Below are 16,966 nucleotides of genomic sequence, written 5' to 3' on the forward strand. Positions count from 1 at the left end.
TCTAGTAGTCTATAACGAAAGCATGGTGGAAAAGAAACACAATTTGCACCAATGTATTGGTTCTTCAAGGACATGATATGGCAACAAAAATCTTAAACATACCTTGTCATCCACTGTATCTTTAAATCTCTTAAAGCTTCTGCAAATTCATTGTTTATATCTTTGTCTGTATCCTTCTCTTTATCCTTGCTTCCATTCTTACTTTTTATTGGGGATGGGATCAAATGATAATGAACTGAAATTATATCCTAGAGTAAAAAGCATAGCAATATGGTCAGAATAAGTATCAATATTTTCTTTCTCACAAAACATACATTATAAAAACTGAGAAGAGTGTATATGATCATTCAGAATCTTTTGAAGCCTTGGAGGACTAGAACAGATTTGGTCCAAAGAATAGTTCAAATCATCTCCCACAAATTTCAAATTTTGATTAATAATCATTCCAGAAATATTTCACACGAGTTGCACCTCAGCAAACTGATTAGCCTCCACAAGTTTAATGTCATGTAACCTACATCTTCTTTTGTGGAAAAATACAGCAGACTATTGAAAAAATAAATAAATTAATTGGCATCATTAACCATGGGACTTTTTTCCCTCAGATGATGAGAGTACATGTTGTAAAGCCTAAACCAGGGGTGTCCAAACTTGGCAACTTTAAGACTTGTGGACTTAAGTTGAAGTCCACAAGTCTTAAAGTTGCCAAGTTTGGACACCCCTGGCCTAAACCAATCTAAAGCAGGGGTCTCCAACCTTGGCAACTTTAAGACTTGTGGACAGCAAAACTGCCTGAGGAATTCTGGGAGTTGAAGTCCACAAATCTTAAAGTTGTTATGGTTGGAGACCCCTGATCTAAAGTATATTGCTAGCATTCTAATAAGACATGTAGTCTTATTATTGTCTTGTATTTTGTATTAGGATGTGGCCTCATGGCTAATAATATATTACTGTGGTTTCTGAGGAAATTATGCATTATTGTTCAATATTTAATGCAGAATTTCAATTCAGGTATTTTATTATTCAAAAGGGATTAGGATGAAATCATAATATGGTAAAAAACATACTTAAATATTCAAGTAACAGTCATCATAGTTCTAACCTATTCTTTTATTTTTTTAAAAAAAAGATCAGCCACAGTATAAAACGAATGTATTAATTTTTTTACAAGTTAAATTGGAATGATGGTGAAGTACTTCTTATTTAAAATCAGCCAACAAGTACTTATGGAATTTTTTGACCAATATCTGGTTTTTGGAAGCATAGAATCACATCTTTTAAGGTCCTAGAAATCTCAGTATTTGATAAAACCTTTTTAAAAATGCTGCAAGTATTTCTCTGTTGCCCTATGTATTACTCTATATTACACATTACAATTTACACACGTCTCCGTAAATCTGTGGACATCATGGTGGCATATGAAAATGAGAATGTACAAAGTCTATAAAAACAGATTGAGATAATATTAATTTGCAAGGGTATGGCTAAAACATAACAACTCAAAGTTTTTCCCAGGGGAAATTTCTTGTGATTAAATAGTTTGGGTCAGAGTGGGAGAATTCACCGCAGCCAATTCGCCATGGGACAATTGAATTATTTAAGTAAGTAAGTAAGTAAGTAAGTAAGTAAGTATGTATGTATGTATGTATGTATGTATGTATGTCATTCACATTTCATTTTGTCTCTATTTTGGCAACAAAAGGTACTTCTTTTGTCCTACAAATCTGAATTTCTGTGTCTTCTTGGAAGATTTTTTCAAAAAGAGCAAACCTTTAAAGAGATTTTGAAATAAAAGTAACATTACTTGAGCAAAACCTAAAAAAATGAAATCCAAGAGAAGAGGAACATTTGGAGGAATTTCCTAGAATCTTGAAAAACTGTGTCATGCAGTCAGTGGTATCTAATATAAGGAAGAGGTGATTAACTTTAAATGATACCCACAGCCCTCAAAAAAACTAACAATATTATGAAAGAGTCAGTGGCAGCTTTTGGCGATTATCTTCACTTAATAAGTAAAAATATAATTAAGACATCTGCCTGTATATCTACTCTCTTAGCCTCCTCCCATCTTGTTTGACTCAACAAGAAAATATGGCTACTGCCTTCAGAAAAAACCAGGATAGTAGATCATAGCTTCAATTGTCTGAATCCTGATTTATCCCAGAGTTGGTAATTGAATTTAATGTGCTTTACAATAACAAAAATGTGTAACACACAAACATACATTATACAAATGTATAATATATAAAAATACCCTTATTTATAAGGTTGTTCACAAGTGACCTTATAAACTCAACTGTGGAAGAAAATCAAAATGCACACATATTGTCCCGAGACTGATTTCTTATATTTCCATAGCAAATCTATATCAGTGTTCTCCAAAGTGGTCAATATTGACCCATGTGTTCTTGGAACTATTCAAGGAGTTGATATTATTATTATTTACTACTATTAAAGTAGTGTATATTTTCCGTAATAAATGTTTGGGAATTGGTAACAATCTGAAACTTCTTGAGAGGATCAGTGAACTGAAGTTTGGGGATCCCTGATATATATAATTGACATATCCCAACAAAGTACTAATTAAAGGTAAATTAAAATTCATCATTATATTGTAACACTAGCTATCTGACCCATGAATGAAATAGTAGCCAAATTTCCCCAAAAGTCTTTCACATTTCGCTTTTTAAGCCACTTAATCATTTTGACAAGATGTAAAAAAAGTCTAAGAGTGGTTTTCAAAGATACACTTTTAATAATACTTTCAGTAATAGGTGTATCTATAACAAACCAAAAACGTTAGTAGCAAAATTGGGTCAGCTTCTAAAACATAAAAAGGCTGAATGGGGATGTATTATTAAATGCTTTATGGGCAGTAAGGCATCTCTGTGAATTCTTTCTTTCCCATCAGTGTTTTAGTTCCTTCCAGTTCCAGTTGGACTGGATTCTATATCAGTCAAAGAAAAATGTCCAAAATACAAGTCATTATATCAGAATTCCTTTATCAGGCCTACCTTAGAAGCAAACATTTTAGCAAAAAGTGCTAAGTAAACAAATAATGTTTTATTAACTATTACAGGAAAAAAACCACCCACAGTTATATTAGCACGGAGCTGTCTCAACCGAGTAAAACATGTAAATAAAATATTACTTTCCTACTGGAACCCTTCAATCTCCATAATCCCATCCATAAAACACATAGCTAAACTAAGTAAGCTACATAAATATAAGAACACATATTATGGCAGGAACATTCACAAATACAAGATACTTATTAATGCTCTAGATTCCTCTTCCACAAGCCTACACTGCATCTGGCTTAGACCAGCAATTTTAATTTGACTCACCAGGTGATTGTCAATATTATAGGAAACAAACACTTAAAATTGTATGTCAAAGAATGACAACCCATTCTGCCAAGATGGTGCCTGAATCCTGCTGATTATACATCCTACCCCATTCCGAAGTCAAAGAGGGTGGGTATGTGAAGGGAAAATGCAGATGGTATCTGAGAAATGCAGCATCATTTCTCAGATATGAGGCGAAGTGGGGTAATGTTTCTATTATTTGAGATAGTGACTAATTCCAAAGCTTTTTAAACCAATCTCCAATAAATTATGTCCTTAAACCACATACAGCTTCAATGGTTATGTTGTGGCCTGTGTCCGCTGACCCCTCCAGCAGCCAAATCAGAGAAGGAGGCGTGGGAGTTAGGGTCAGCATTCGGGGAACCTCAGAGCTCAAAGGGGGAAGAGGGAATGGAGCTTGCAGAGAGAGAGAGACGGGGGGGGGGGCACTCTTAATAAAGGAATCTTTTGAGTTCACTGCAGAGGATCTGTTGTGTTTGGGGAGCTGGGTCAGAACAGGTTAGAGCAGTCACCATTTGGCTAGAGTGGTATAATATTGATTTTTCAATCTTTTAATCATCTCAAAACATTTAACACTACACTATTAAAAATCACAAAATAAACAAAACTTCCCTCTTTGCTACAAGGGCCTCTGATACATATAGTTTCATTCTCGTTGTTTCTAATGAGATTGTACCCATTGGAGGAGGAAACTGCTGGCAAGCAAAGAGAATTCTCTTACCATGCTACTGGACTAATATTCCTTATCCTGCCCAATCTTACAATCTGTGGTTTTCATATGGCAATAGTATGTAAGAGCTATGCGTATTTTTTTTTAAAAAAGAAAAATCATTTTGTAGGATAAGATATTAAATACTTCCATCACCGAATATCATTACTATCATGCTAAACTAATAATCTGCTATTCTGATGCAATTTTACTGTTCAAAGATATGAATAATTAAGCTGCATAAAAGGTAACCAAAGATAGAAATAACTAAGTATATTGCTTTAAATGATAGGCAAAAATACTTAAATACATCTTTCAAAAACTGGCATTCAGTACCTTTTTAACCTTTCCTTGCCGCTTTGCTGAAGACTGCCCCTGGGAGTTAGAACAACATACTGTAAGAAAATATCCACAAAACTCTTATAGAATGGAGACACTATCTATCAAGTTTTTATTCACTACTGAAGAACACTAAATGTCTTGTTCCCTTTAAAACATACTTCTAAATCCCAATATTTTAGCTTTAAAAAACAGAAAGCACAAAGGTTATGCTATTTAAGGATTTGATTTAAATCTTGATTTAAATAAATCCCAATATTTGGAAACCCAACAATAGAGAATGTAACTAACTTTTACTACTTGCACACATTCCCATTTAAAATTCAATGAACTGCAATGGCTTTCTTAAACTTTCCATTTTCATTGAGTTTAGAGGTAATACAACATTGGGGCAAGTCTCATGGAAAGAGAAGCATTAAAAACCTACCATAGGACTTTGAAGAAACTATCAATCATTCAAGCCACTTTTAGATTTTTTTCTATATATACTCTGACTTGTTTATAGTACTATACTACAATTAATTTTCAGGGGTCACCAACTCCCTGTCTATGGACTGGCACTGGGCTGTGGCATGACAGAAACCGAGCTGCGCAAACAAGCGAAGCCCCACCCACGGGATGCAGGTAGCATGCGAAACTGCGCCCCCCTCTAGTCTGCGGAAAAACCTCCTTCAGGGAACTAGTCCCTAGTACTGAAAAGGTTGATGGCCGATGTTCTAGATCACAGCTTTACTATACACAACACTGTTGTTATATTAGTGAAATTACCCTATTTCTTTCACATGAAAAGCAAAAAATGTATAGAAATATCACTTGGTTTTAACAAATAATATTAATCATATATAAATATATTTGACTTAGTATAATCTGGAAACTATGTTTTAAATCGTCAGTAATTAATTTTTGAACAGAAGCATGCTAGAGATGGTCTTCTATATTTTTAAAAATATGCTAGACTCTGACATGTTTTCATCTTAGCTGCAATGCACCAAAATCGTCTATGGTTTCTGAAATATTTAAAGCAAGACGAAACTAAGAGGCATGGAAAAATTCTCTAACTAAATTAGTAATAATAATAATCTCTTCTATAATAAGCAGGCAAAAGAAACATCAGAAATGCAGTATTCTAAGAATAACATTACCGCCCTCCAAGGGGCAGAGCAGGGGGAAAAGATAATTATTTTAACCACTGCTAAAATATTTCTTTAGTATCTATACAGTTACTACTTATTTTGCCAAATTGAATGGGCTCAATTGTCTAATTGGCAGAGTTACAATTTCAAATACAATTATTTAATTTACCTATACTACCACAATCTAGATTAAAACATATTTTCAGATGGAACATAACCAATATATGAACGGTGGACACTTTTTAGGATGAATTATTAATAAATCAATTGGTAAGCTGGTAAAATCAATTCCTAAACCTTATCAATTATATTAAGCCAAATTGTTTTGGAAACTCACTGATCAGACATATTCCCTATATTCCAAGTGTGGAAGATACATTTAGCTTGACTCTATGACATTTTAATATGAAATAAATATGTATATGTGTGTACTGAATAACAAAGAAATTACTTTGAGGATGCACTATTGGTAAACAAATGTTTACTTGGTAACAAATACTTGCATCTTTTATTTAGTATAATAGGACTATAGCTTTATAGAGCAGTGATGGCGCAGTAGTTAGAATGCAGTGCTGCAGGCTACTTCTGCTGATAGCAAAATGAAACCTTATGAATTGTATCATCAACAAGAGCTTGGCCTAAAATAAGGAAGTACTTCCTAGTCAGCAAATGTATGCTAGACAGCAACTATTTTAATATAACCCGAATAACTAACGTTATATTTTTTAGATTGAAGTGAAACCCCAAGGTATGCAGCTGGATAAAATAATTACAGAAATTATTAAAGGCAATGTAGCATGTTAACATACAATTCGTAACAAGGTGCTGGAAGTTACCGTAAAAATAGCAAAAATTCAAGTCCAAACAGAACCTGAAAGGCAGTTGTATTTAAACAATAAAGAAAATGGCATTTAGTATTTGAAACTTTTCAAGAGACTTCAGGAAAAAAAACTCCCAAAAGTCTGGATTACTCTGTTCAAAATCATTTTCACACAAGTTTGTCAATTTCAATTACCTTTTTTAAAAACAACACAAAACAGTTTTGAGTTTAGGCTTTTGTTTTACTCACCACTTTCTTCACAAGTTCTGCCTTTGAAAGCGTCAATGATCCTGTAAGATAGCATCCAGGACCTGCTCCTTTAGGTACTCTAACAAACGAACAAGCAAAATATTTTAAATTCATGCTCACATTCTCATTTTTGTACCTTCCCATTGAACAAAGTGTTTAATTCAACTGCAAATTGAACTTAATTTCAGCAATGCAATGTCAAGCCCAATATATAGGGGTGAAGGGGGTTAAGGCTGAGGATGGGAATAGGAGGACTCTGGAAGCTACCTATTTGTATCCTTGATCCCACCCAAAAGATTTTAAAAAATCCCCAGCTCTGCTCATTCCAGTAACCTAAGTGGAACAAAATGGGATAAATTCCCATGGCCAACTTGTCGGGGCCAACTCACCAAGGCCAATTGCTACGGGCCAATTTGTCATGGCCAATTTGCAGTGGGACAATCCTATTTAATTATTTAAAATAAATAAAAAATTATTTAAACTCTTGCCATTCACGTTTCATTCTGTCCCTCCTTTTGCATCCTTTCTTTATTGATTCTATTCCACCATTTTTTTGATATTAGTGTAACACTTGTCCCGCAGCAAGTTGTCCTGAGGCAAGTTGGCCACAGCAAGCTGGACGGGGGCAAATTGTCCATGGTGAGTCGGCCACAGCAAATTGTCATAGACCAGGGGTGCCAAACTCAATTGCATCACGTGACATATCGTGACGTATTGCGATTTATTTTGCCTTTGCAGAGCCGGAGTACGCGTGGCCTACATGTGACACATCCGGCCTGTGGACTGCCAGTTTGACAGGCCTGTCACAGATCCTCAATGGAAGGCCTCCCTTGGCAACAAATTCTATTAGTAAAAAGTGACTACTCTAGATTTAATACATTAAGGGAAGACATATATATGGAAACATGGGCAATGGAGAGGAAAGGCAGCCAGATTTCAGCAGATGCTAGTGCCTGCAGGCACAGGGTAGAAATAAATAGGCGGTACTATTTTTTTCTTAAATTACCCAAGTTTGAAAGTTCAGAAGAGTTTGCTAATCAAAGCGTTGCATGCTATGTGCCACAAAAGGGACATAACTTACTTGTCATCTGGCAAAGAAGTAACAAAGTATGGCAGTGTGCGATTTGGTGGCAGAGATATACTGTTTGCTTTCTTCTTCCCTAAGAGAGCCTGACTGTGGGTATCATATATATCTAAACTCAGTGCATTAGACAGTCTGTGGGAGACAATAAATGGAAGGTCTTTGATGCGATCCAGCTCACTGCTGTGCTCATGACGGATCTGTAGTCGCACGGTATAATCTCCTTTCTCCAGTTTCAGGGAATACTAGGGAAAAGAGCAATTATTTAGTACCTAGACTCATTTGATGAAGAAGATTAACACACTATTACATTTCCTTCAGTTCAACTTTACACTATTCCTTTCTAATTGAAGTAGAATATTTTCACAAAGCATGTCACTGTTAAGTATGCAAAACTTAAACTTGGACATTTGTTACATGTTTGAGGCCCAGAGAGGGAATCTCTTACTAAATTCTTTGGAAAAAAAATCTAACAAGAAAAATTACCCAAATCCCTTCCAATCACAAGGTAAATGGTATTTCCAGCCTCTCCGACATGACTGCCTTCCCAGGGCTTCCAGGGGAGCATCCCCTCGCCTGCAGTCTCGATTAGTGCCCTAGGTCTATCTTTATGACCTGGGCTGCACGTTGCCCTGAAGGGCTTGCTGCGTGTGCTCTCTCTCTCTCTTTTCCTGGCCAAGGAATCAGCCAAGAGCCAGTTACTCACTCAGGCAGGGAGGCAGAGAATGCAATCCAGTTAACAATGAGTTCAATCCTTTAAAAAAAAAATTCCAGGAACTTGGGATGATCACAGCCGCCCGTTGAGGGGCTGAGTCGATAACTGGGTGGTACCTGGTGACCGGGGCGTGGCCCAAAGAGCTTATCTGACTCAGCCCAATCAATGAGAGGACAAGGTCAACCCATCCTGGATACTCCTCCCCTCACTATGGAGAATTACAGATTTGCCAGTATGAACATAAATACATGTTTAGGTTTGATTATTATGCACTTTAATTATAGTATCAAATTTTATGATGCCTATTTCCTGTTGCATATTGTTTATAAAAGGTAAATTTGTATTCTGTATAACCTATTTAAAGTTGACTTGACTGGATCCTGAACTTTCCTTACATAAGCACAAAATGTTCTTTCTATCTTTAAAAGGGACTAAAATCTATTAGGCGTTTCAGCTGGAGATTTGATTTTTTGCAGATCCTTGCCCTTCTGGCCTTGCAATTCTAGAAGTTCTCTCAATACTATTAATCTCTGAAGTTACAAAGTGACGTAGAACCGTCCTCCATGCCCGTCCATCAAAGGGCTTCTGTGAGTGATTCAATTTAATGGCAAATGCTTGGCCAAGAAATTCTCATTTCATCTGTTCAATAGTATTTATATTGCTTTAAGAGAAAATGGGGTAAGCAAGGTTATTGCATAAAATCTTGAAGTTTTATGCTTTTGTTCATTTATTTGGATCAGCAACCTTTTAGAGTTGTAGAACAGCTTGACTGTTATTAATGGATGGAATACTACCCTATCCATTTGCAGAATAGCCTAGCATGGGATTGTGGTTTCATATAAATTATGTTTCTATCACTTATAACCTAAGCTGTGACTTATTCTATCCTTACACCATTGCACAGGATGTTATCACTGTCCATGCATTAGCAGAAGCTAGGTAGGCATTTGTGCCCAAACCATAAAATGAAGGCTGTATATATTTTTCAAGGATGCACCAATCCCGTCCATCTATCTAATCTATCTAACTACCCAACAGATAAAAGCTGCTTATATTTCCAAATGGCAAGCTATACATTAGTCAGATTTATAATAAATTTATAAAATCAAACAACTTGTTCAAGAAGCAGCTTTATTTATCAGAACAACTTTAAGTTATTCTTTATAATATTTACAAGTAGTTGCATAAGAAATGAAGAATAGTATATAAATGAATGGAAATTCAACTTGAGAATGAAAAAATATCTAATTTTTAAATATTTATTTGCATAAACATGGCAAGCACTACATCCTAAAATTAAAAACAAAAATTATGAAATCATATAAAAAACGAGTACAAACATATTGGCAATACCTGGTTAGGATAAGCATCACCTGATCCCATTAATTTTTTATTCTGGTCAAAGATAATCCATAATTGACTGTCAAATTCTGATTCATATAAGAGTTCACAGAGCAAGGGACAACTTGGAGTTACTTCTCCACTTTTGGGCTGAAGAAAAATAAAACGATAAAGGCATTTAAAAACAATATTAAATGTTATTATTATTATTATTATTGATACTGACAATGGTAATTTATCAAGCTTGCTTGCCCCATCTGACTCTAAATGACCCCGGATGGCTCATAATTTATTATTACATTTGTTTATTAAACAAATTTATATAGCCAAGTGACTCTGGGTGGATTACAATATTCCATAAAAAATCATTTTATTGAGTTAGATCCAGTTAAATAACTCAGACTTACTTGATGAAAGTTGTATGTCAAAATCATCTCATACAATTGTCGATTATTTGGCAATACATCTCGGGATCCTAAAGGCCTTATTTTAGCACTCACTGGTCTGCAATTCAACAATACACATTAGGAGAAAAATGAGGGCAAGGTTTTAAAGAATAACAGTATAGCAGAGTTGGAAGGGACTTTGGAGGTCTGCTAGTCCCAACCCTTCCTCAAGCAGGAAGTCCTATAGCATTTCAGACATGGCTGTCCAATCTCCTTTTAAAAATCTCCAGTGTTGAAGCACCTACAACTTCTTGAGGCAAGTCATTCCACTGATTAATTGTTTCTGTGAGGAAATTTCTCCTTAGATTGGTTCTCACTTTGATTAGTTTCCATCCATCGCTTCTTGTACAATTCATTTTTAAAACTTGTACATATACACAGGTACACTTACTGGCTTAAGATATGCTTATGCTTAATTATGTTAAACACAATTTAACCCTCTTTTTAAATTTATTTTTATTGGATTGATTAAATTTATATGTCACCCATCTTGCAGCTTGAGGCAACTCTGGGAAGTTCAGATAATAACACAAAACCCAGATTTACAGGGAAAAAATATTTCAAATTCAAACTGTCTCAGGAGCAGAACTTCTCATATTAAACATAAACCAAGCTCTCTTGATTATTTCAAAAATGTTAAGACCAAAACAATCTGCCTCAGATATAAATCAGCTGTCTTGATGGCAAGCTGTAATTCCATTTTCAGGTTTTAATTAAACCATTAAACATGATGATTAAATCATTAGTTAAATCTTTATTTAAACATTCAACAGACAATAATTACATACTTAAAATAAACAGAATATCTTTCTCAAATATTAAATTTACTTTATATTTATATTCAATGTGACAGAAAGTTATTTAATCTTACTAACTACAGTACAAGTTATTTATTTCACTATGCCAGGGGTGTCCAAACTTGGGAACTTTAAGACTTGTGGACTTCAACTCCCAGAATTCCCCAGCCAGCCATGCTGGCTGGGGAATTCTGGGAGTTGAAGTCCACAAGTCTTAAAGTTCCCAAGTTTGGACACCCCTGCACTATGCATTACACTTATTTGAATCTAAATTTCTTTTAGTACCTTAGTGTTTGAACCCAGCATTTTAGATTTATGCAAGGCACAATATCTTCGTATTTCAGTGTTGCCCGAACATCAAAACGCACTATGCCTTCTGAAGCATGCTATAATCAAAGAGTGAAAAAGTTTATTTGAAATGAATTTCAGATTAATATTAGGCCAACAGTATATATATTTAAGTCATGCTTTTCCAAGGCGCTTCCCCTTAAGAGCTGACAATGCACCATATGTCAGCTCTATCATCTTCACTATGTATCACTAAGCTTGTTGGCATCCTGCCATAAATAGAGGGAGCAGGGCAGAGGAAGTTAGGGAGATTATGCAGGTGGTGTGAAGGGGGTTGTAAGGGATGAGGGAGGACATTGCTAAGCAGCCAAATTCCACAACCCCAAGGATGCTTAGCTTGAGAAAGAATGTGAAGCTTCTCTGAGACATGCCTACAATCAAAGCGGTTCCCAAAACATCAAGCTGGGCTTCCACTGGAGTCCAGTGACTGGACACTGATGGTCCAGTCATGGGGAGGGCCACAAACAAGGAGAATCTTTGTATGTTTGTGCAGGAATATTCAAATCTAGCTTTGCTTTTGCTGCAACCACTAATCCTTAGTAAAAGAACCTATCACTTCAACCAAATAAAGTCAAGAGTCTTTCTTTTCTAGGGATATAACTGGAGCAGGTATGACACCATAGATAAATGCCATAAAACTTCAAGGACCCCTTAACCCATTTACAGATCCAAAACTAAAATGATTAATCTAATAAAACTGGTCAATGCTATGCAATATTATTTACCTCTAAATCATCTCGCTGGAGTAAGATTACTGAAATTTAGTGTGATTTCAACCATTTTTAATGAAGAAAACAAAATCACCTATACTTCCATGAAATTTGGCTGGGCATTTACTAATACTACTAACTTATGATTTTAACAATTTTAAAAATGAACAGAATTTCAAAAAAAAAAAGCAAATTGTGACACTTACAAAGTTCAATTGAGATGTAGTGCAAACTATGCCATGGAAAGAAATGGAATAATCAATACTGACATCACTGAGACTTGCCCACCATCGGGCAATACAAATTTCAATTGTTCTTCCCTCCTGTTGGTAGGAAAAGAAAAATAAATTTATTTAAAGTCTTCTTCCCCTCTTAAGCCTCATCTCCTCATCCCAGCGTATAAACATTTTGCATCCCAGCTCTTAGCAAAAAATAGTCATAAACCAAGGAGAATATGGCTGCTGAACTATAAATAACTTGCAATTCTTAGCGATGACTAAACCAAACCATTCAAGTTTACCAATAAATGAGAATATTTGTAGCTCAGGGTTGAAATGAGGAGTCCTTGGTGCTCTCTGAGCTTGTTTTCTTGCAGACATTTCATTACCCTAACTAGGTAACAACATCAGTGCTAGTAAGGAGTGCTCTCCTTACTACCATGTTTTCCCGAAAATAAGATATATATTTTTTGTCTCTAAAAGAGGCACCAGATCTTATTTTCGGTAGATATCTTCCATTGTCTTACTTTGCAGCGGTGGCACCAACAGCCCCACCCAGCAGGAGCCCATGTGGCCGCTGCCGGCCCACTTCTGTCGCCGCTTGCCGCTGCTCGCGCGCATTACCTCTGAACTGTTTTGTTGTCAGAGGCCTTCAGGAAAGGCCTCTGCAGCCAAAAAACGGGCTCTGGATCAGGGACATTACGTTAGTTTTTAAAGTTAGTATTGCCTTACATTCTATGGTTGACATGTAGGATTTTCACAATGAAAGTGCAGCAGGCGACCAGTATTTACAATATTCAAATAGGAATCTTAGTTGAAAGACTCTTCTATGCAACCTATAAGTCACTCTCAGGCTGAGCACATGATGATTGACATTTATCATGTATCAAATGTAGCATATAAATGACAGGTACTCAATTCTTAATTCAAGGAACTTACTAATACTGAAAATGCTTCAGTGACTGATCCTTTTTCTGGTATTGAACAGAACTTGTAGAACTCATGGCTCCGGTATGCCTTTTGTTTTACTAACTGAATCGCATGGAGAATAAACTTGGCAGTTACATCAGATGATGATGAACAGACTGAGATTTCTAAATAAGAAAAGGCATGACTTTAATATTCATATTATAGGCTCCTTTCTATGAGGCAAATATGTATCAGAAAAATATTGATAAATTTAGTTTCACAGCATTTAACTCTTCAGCAATAAATATGCTCATTATTATTAAAACAATAAAAAAATATTCTAACCACCATTACACTGAGGAAAAACACTTTTAATCTGAACATATAATGCTACAGATAGATTTCAGATATTTAAATAAAACATTTCTCCAATATCTATACTAAAATCTTCATGGATTTCAAGAGGAATCCAATAGATTCACCTTACCAGCCCAGGTTGCTCCCGATGGAACTTCAATAAAGTGTCTCTGAATTTGTCCCGGTTTAAAATGAACATTAGTAAATTTGAGATCAAAGTTTGAGGCTTCACCTACCCTGTGATTTAAAAAAAAATGTAATTTTTTTAAGTTGTAGAAAGCTCACTTTAAACTATCAATATAGATTGGAATATTAAATATTTTAATAAGGTTGAAAAACAAAAAATCATGTCATTCATATATATATATATATATATATATATATATATATATATATATATATATATATATATATATATATATATATATATATATATATATATATATATATATATATAAATAAATGTTGTATTTGTACTGATAAATAAATAAAGGGAGACTAGTATAGATCTATTTCGAGCTAATTAGCTCTCATCAGCTAGCCATACCGTTACTGGGATTCGAACCTGGGCTGTATTATTCTTAGGCAGAAGTCTTAGCCACTAAGCCACAGGATCGCCTCCTTATATATATATATAATATATATATATATATATATATATATATATATGTAGCTTATATATATATGTAGCTGGCTTTCACCATAGTATCTAATTGAGAATAGCTGTTAATGTTTTTAGCTATACCTCTGAACACCAAGAGCCATCTTGGTATAGTGATAAAGGTCCAAGGCTAGAGATAAGGGAGCTGTGGGTTCTAATCTCACCTGAGGCACACAGCCAACTGGGTGAACTTGGGCCAGTGCCTCTCTCAGTCCTAGGAAGCTGCCGAGAGTTGGGAAATCTTGCCAACAAAATTGTAGAATTTACCCAAGCAAGTGGCAACACTGACTCGAAGGCAAACACAAACACAAAACCCAATCTCTGAACAATCTCCCCCTCTCTGGTATTTCCAGAGATTCCAGAATGATACTATTATTATAGACGTTGTAGTCTAACATATCTAAAAAGCACTTAAGCAAGCCTACATAGGAAGAGTTTTGTTTGTTAGAGTGGTCCAAAAATATTTTAAATAATTACAGCAATACGATACTGTCTTTGATTAAAAATTGTTGTTGTTTTTTTTACAAAAATAAAATATGATAGGATCATCAACGATTCTGGCTCTTGATACCATTTTTAAACAAGCAAAAAACAAAATTTCAAAAATTGGCTATACAGAAAAATTAAAACTGAAAAGTTTCCTTTCTATTACAGAACAAATACTGTGACAAACAACCGTTCCCAAGGCAACTGTCTGGCTACAATTGAAAACAAGATTGCTGAGAATGTGTAACTCCACATACAATATATAAAGGGATTTTATTTCTATTGACTATTATTGTTTGGAATGTATATTGAACAACAGAAATAGAAAACAAACCTCCCCCATAAACATTGCCACAAATTTTCTGACAAGAGTAAAAATCCACGTACCTTGTTGGTATAACAATAGTTATAGGAACTCGGAACAAAGGTCCTGCGTTGGGCATTGTTATTTCATAACCACACACCTAAAGCAGTGAAAACACCACAAATTGTCATATTTTTAATATTTCAATCTTTAAAAGGCAATGTCTTTAATATTAAACGTTTACAAATCAAATTTCCTTAAACTCTAACCTGTACATTAAGCATTATAACTCAATTTAAATATTTTGAAAAAGATTTTTTTTTCCAATTTATTTTAATCTTCACAGTGAGCTAGTATCTTTATTTGACACACTGTGCTAGAAATTATTAGTTCAGTTTAATCAGAATGTTTCCTTAATGCAGGATGCAAACTGGGTCGGTTACCGGAACCAGAGGCTTAATCTTGCAAGAATTTGGACTTGTCTGGAGTCCATCCTCAGGGAACTCTCTACCAGAATGTGTGCTTTTGGGCTAGTCTATGCATAGTATTTGTATGGCGCCTAGTTGTGTGTGGCTTTTTATTTGTTGATCGAGGTATTGATGGCTAGTTATTAAGTTGTAGGCAGTTGTTTTCTTGTGCTGCCAAGTCCTCGGCTCTTAATATAACATGATAAAACTGGTGATAAATTAGCAATCCTATTGACTGACAAGGGGGCCTGTTTCCTACATTTCAATTATTTACCCTGGCTATCTTTGTCCCTGCACAGCCAACAACCTTAGTAGCTGCGAAATTAAATGTATGCCTTGTTCACTAAAATGTGAGGCTACCAAAGAGTTTGGGTCTCCTTGTCTGACCACTCACTTGTGTTTTTGCGATCAGGTGGTTATAGCTTTCTTCCGTCTGTTCTACATAGTCATAGGGGCAATCCATGCAGCAGATCTGGTATATTACATTAGAATAGGGGTGTCAAACTCAATTTCATTGTGTTTGACCTCAGGGTGGGGGCCTGTGTGTGTGTGGCCAGGATAGGCTTGGCCAGCTTGATGTCACTCGTGTTGGGGGAACCTGTGGTGGCCCGAGCGCTCTGGCACCTAAAACAGGTTCCCGAGCTTTGTTTTTCACTGCAATGTCCTCCTGCAACCCTCTGGCCGCAAAAATGGAACTCTGTTTTCACTGGCAGAGGCACTGTGGGCCAATCCTTCGCTGTTTCCATGGCAGCCCTGTGGGACGGATGAAGCTTGCGGGCCTGGAGTTTGGCACCCCTGCATTAGAAGTGTCTCCCACATCCAAGTGATCTTTGCAATGTATGATTTGTCCTCTATGGTAGCTTCTGGGCGGTGTGCCGTGCCCGCTTGCAGATCTCTTGCAGTAAAGCTGCATTTTACTGCTTCCGAAATGTATGGCAGGGGGTGCCATATAGTTGGTCTTGTACCTTCTTTCTTCTTTTCTCTCCCTTGTATGTTGAATAGGCATACTATAATGTCTGTGCCCATTCTTTCTGAATTGTTCACGCAGGTATCTGCTCTCCAGTTTAGTTTGCCAGGTACTACAGTGGGTTTTCACCCTGCCATGCACCCCTCTTTTTGTGTGACAATGGATGGTTATTGTTGAAACTAAGAACGTGTGGGATGTTTTAGTTGTTGCGATAAACTGTGGTTTCCAGGCTCCCATCTTCTTGCCTAGTGACAAACCACATCTAAAAATGGTAATTGTCTATGCGTTTCTTCCTCCATTGTGAATTGTATGCCTCAGAAGATAGAGTTCAGTAAGTTATGAAAGTTTTTCAGTGCAGCATTTCTTTTGATGATGACATATCATATAGCAGCACCCAAATTTAGAGGTGTAGTTTGGAAATACATGGTGTTCTAGTCCAAGCAGGACAGTTTCTTCAACAATTCTTGATACTGGGGATCCCATGGGGGATCCCTTTATTTGCTCATGTTGTTGTTGTTAGTTGCGAAGTCGTGTCCGACCC

General features: G+C 35.9%; 1 protein-coding gene across 3 annotated transcripts in view; it reads right to left on the reverse strand.

Moving 5' to 3' along the window:
* TPP2 (tripeptidyl peptidase 2) overlaps window positions 1-16,966 on the reverse strand; it is a 50,947-nt gene that overhangs the window by 5,651 nt on the left and 28,330 nt on the right. For 2 of the 3 annotated variants that reach the window (XM_081946758.1, XM_081946760.1), the window contains exons 15-25: window positions 15,075-15,151; window positions 13,671-13,777; window positions 13,214-13,368; window positions 12,263-12,379; window positions 11,284-11,384; window positions 10,163-10,259; window positions 9,768-9,905; window positions 7,700-7,944; window positions 6,619-6,697; window positions 4,414-4,452; window positions 103-248 (exon numbers count right to left, since the gene is read on the reverse strand). In XM_081946758.1, coding sequence (XP_081802884.1) covers window positions 103-248; window positions 4,414-4,452; window positions 6,619-6,697; window positions 7,700-7,944; window positions 9,768-9,905; window positions 10,163-10,259; window positions 11,284-11,384; window positions 12,263-12,379; window positions 13,214-13,368; window positions 13,671-13,777; window positions 15,075-15,151 — 1,301 coding nt within the window. The remainder of the gene's footprint in view (window positions 1-102; window positions 249-4,413; window positions 4,453-6,618; window positions 6,698-7,699; window positions 7,945-9,767; window positions 9,906-10,162; window positions 10,260-11,283; window positions 11,385-12,262; window positions 12,380-13,213; window positions 13,369-13,670; window positions 13,778-15,074; window positions 15,152-16,966) is intronic. The other variant, XM_081946759.1, reaches the window with a different exon arrangement.

Source organism: Natrix helvetica, assembly GCF_964273705.1.
Source record: "Natrix helvetica genome assembly, chromosome: 3".
Lineage (NCBI taxonomy): Eukaryota > Metazoa > Chordata > Lepidosauria > Squamata > Natricidae > Natrix > Natrix helvetica.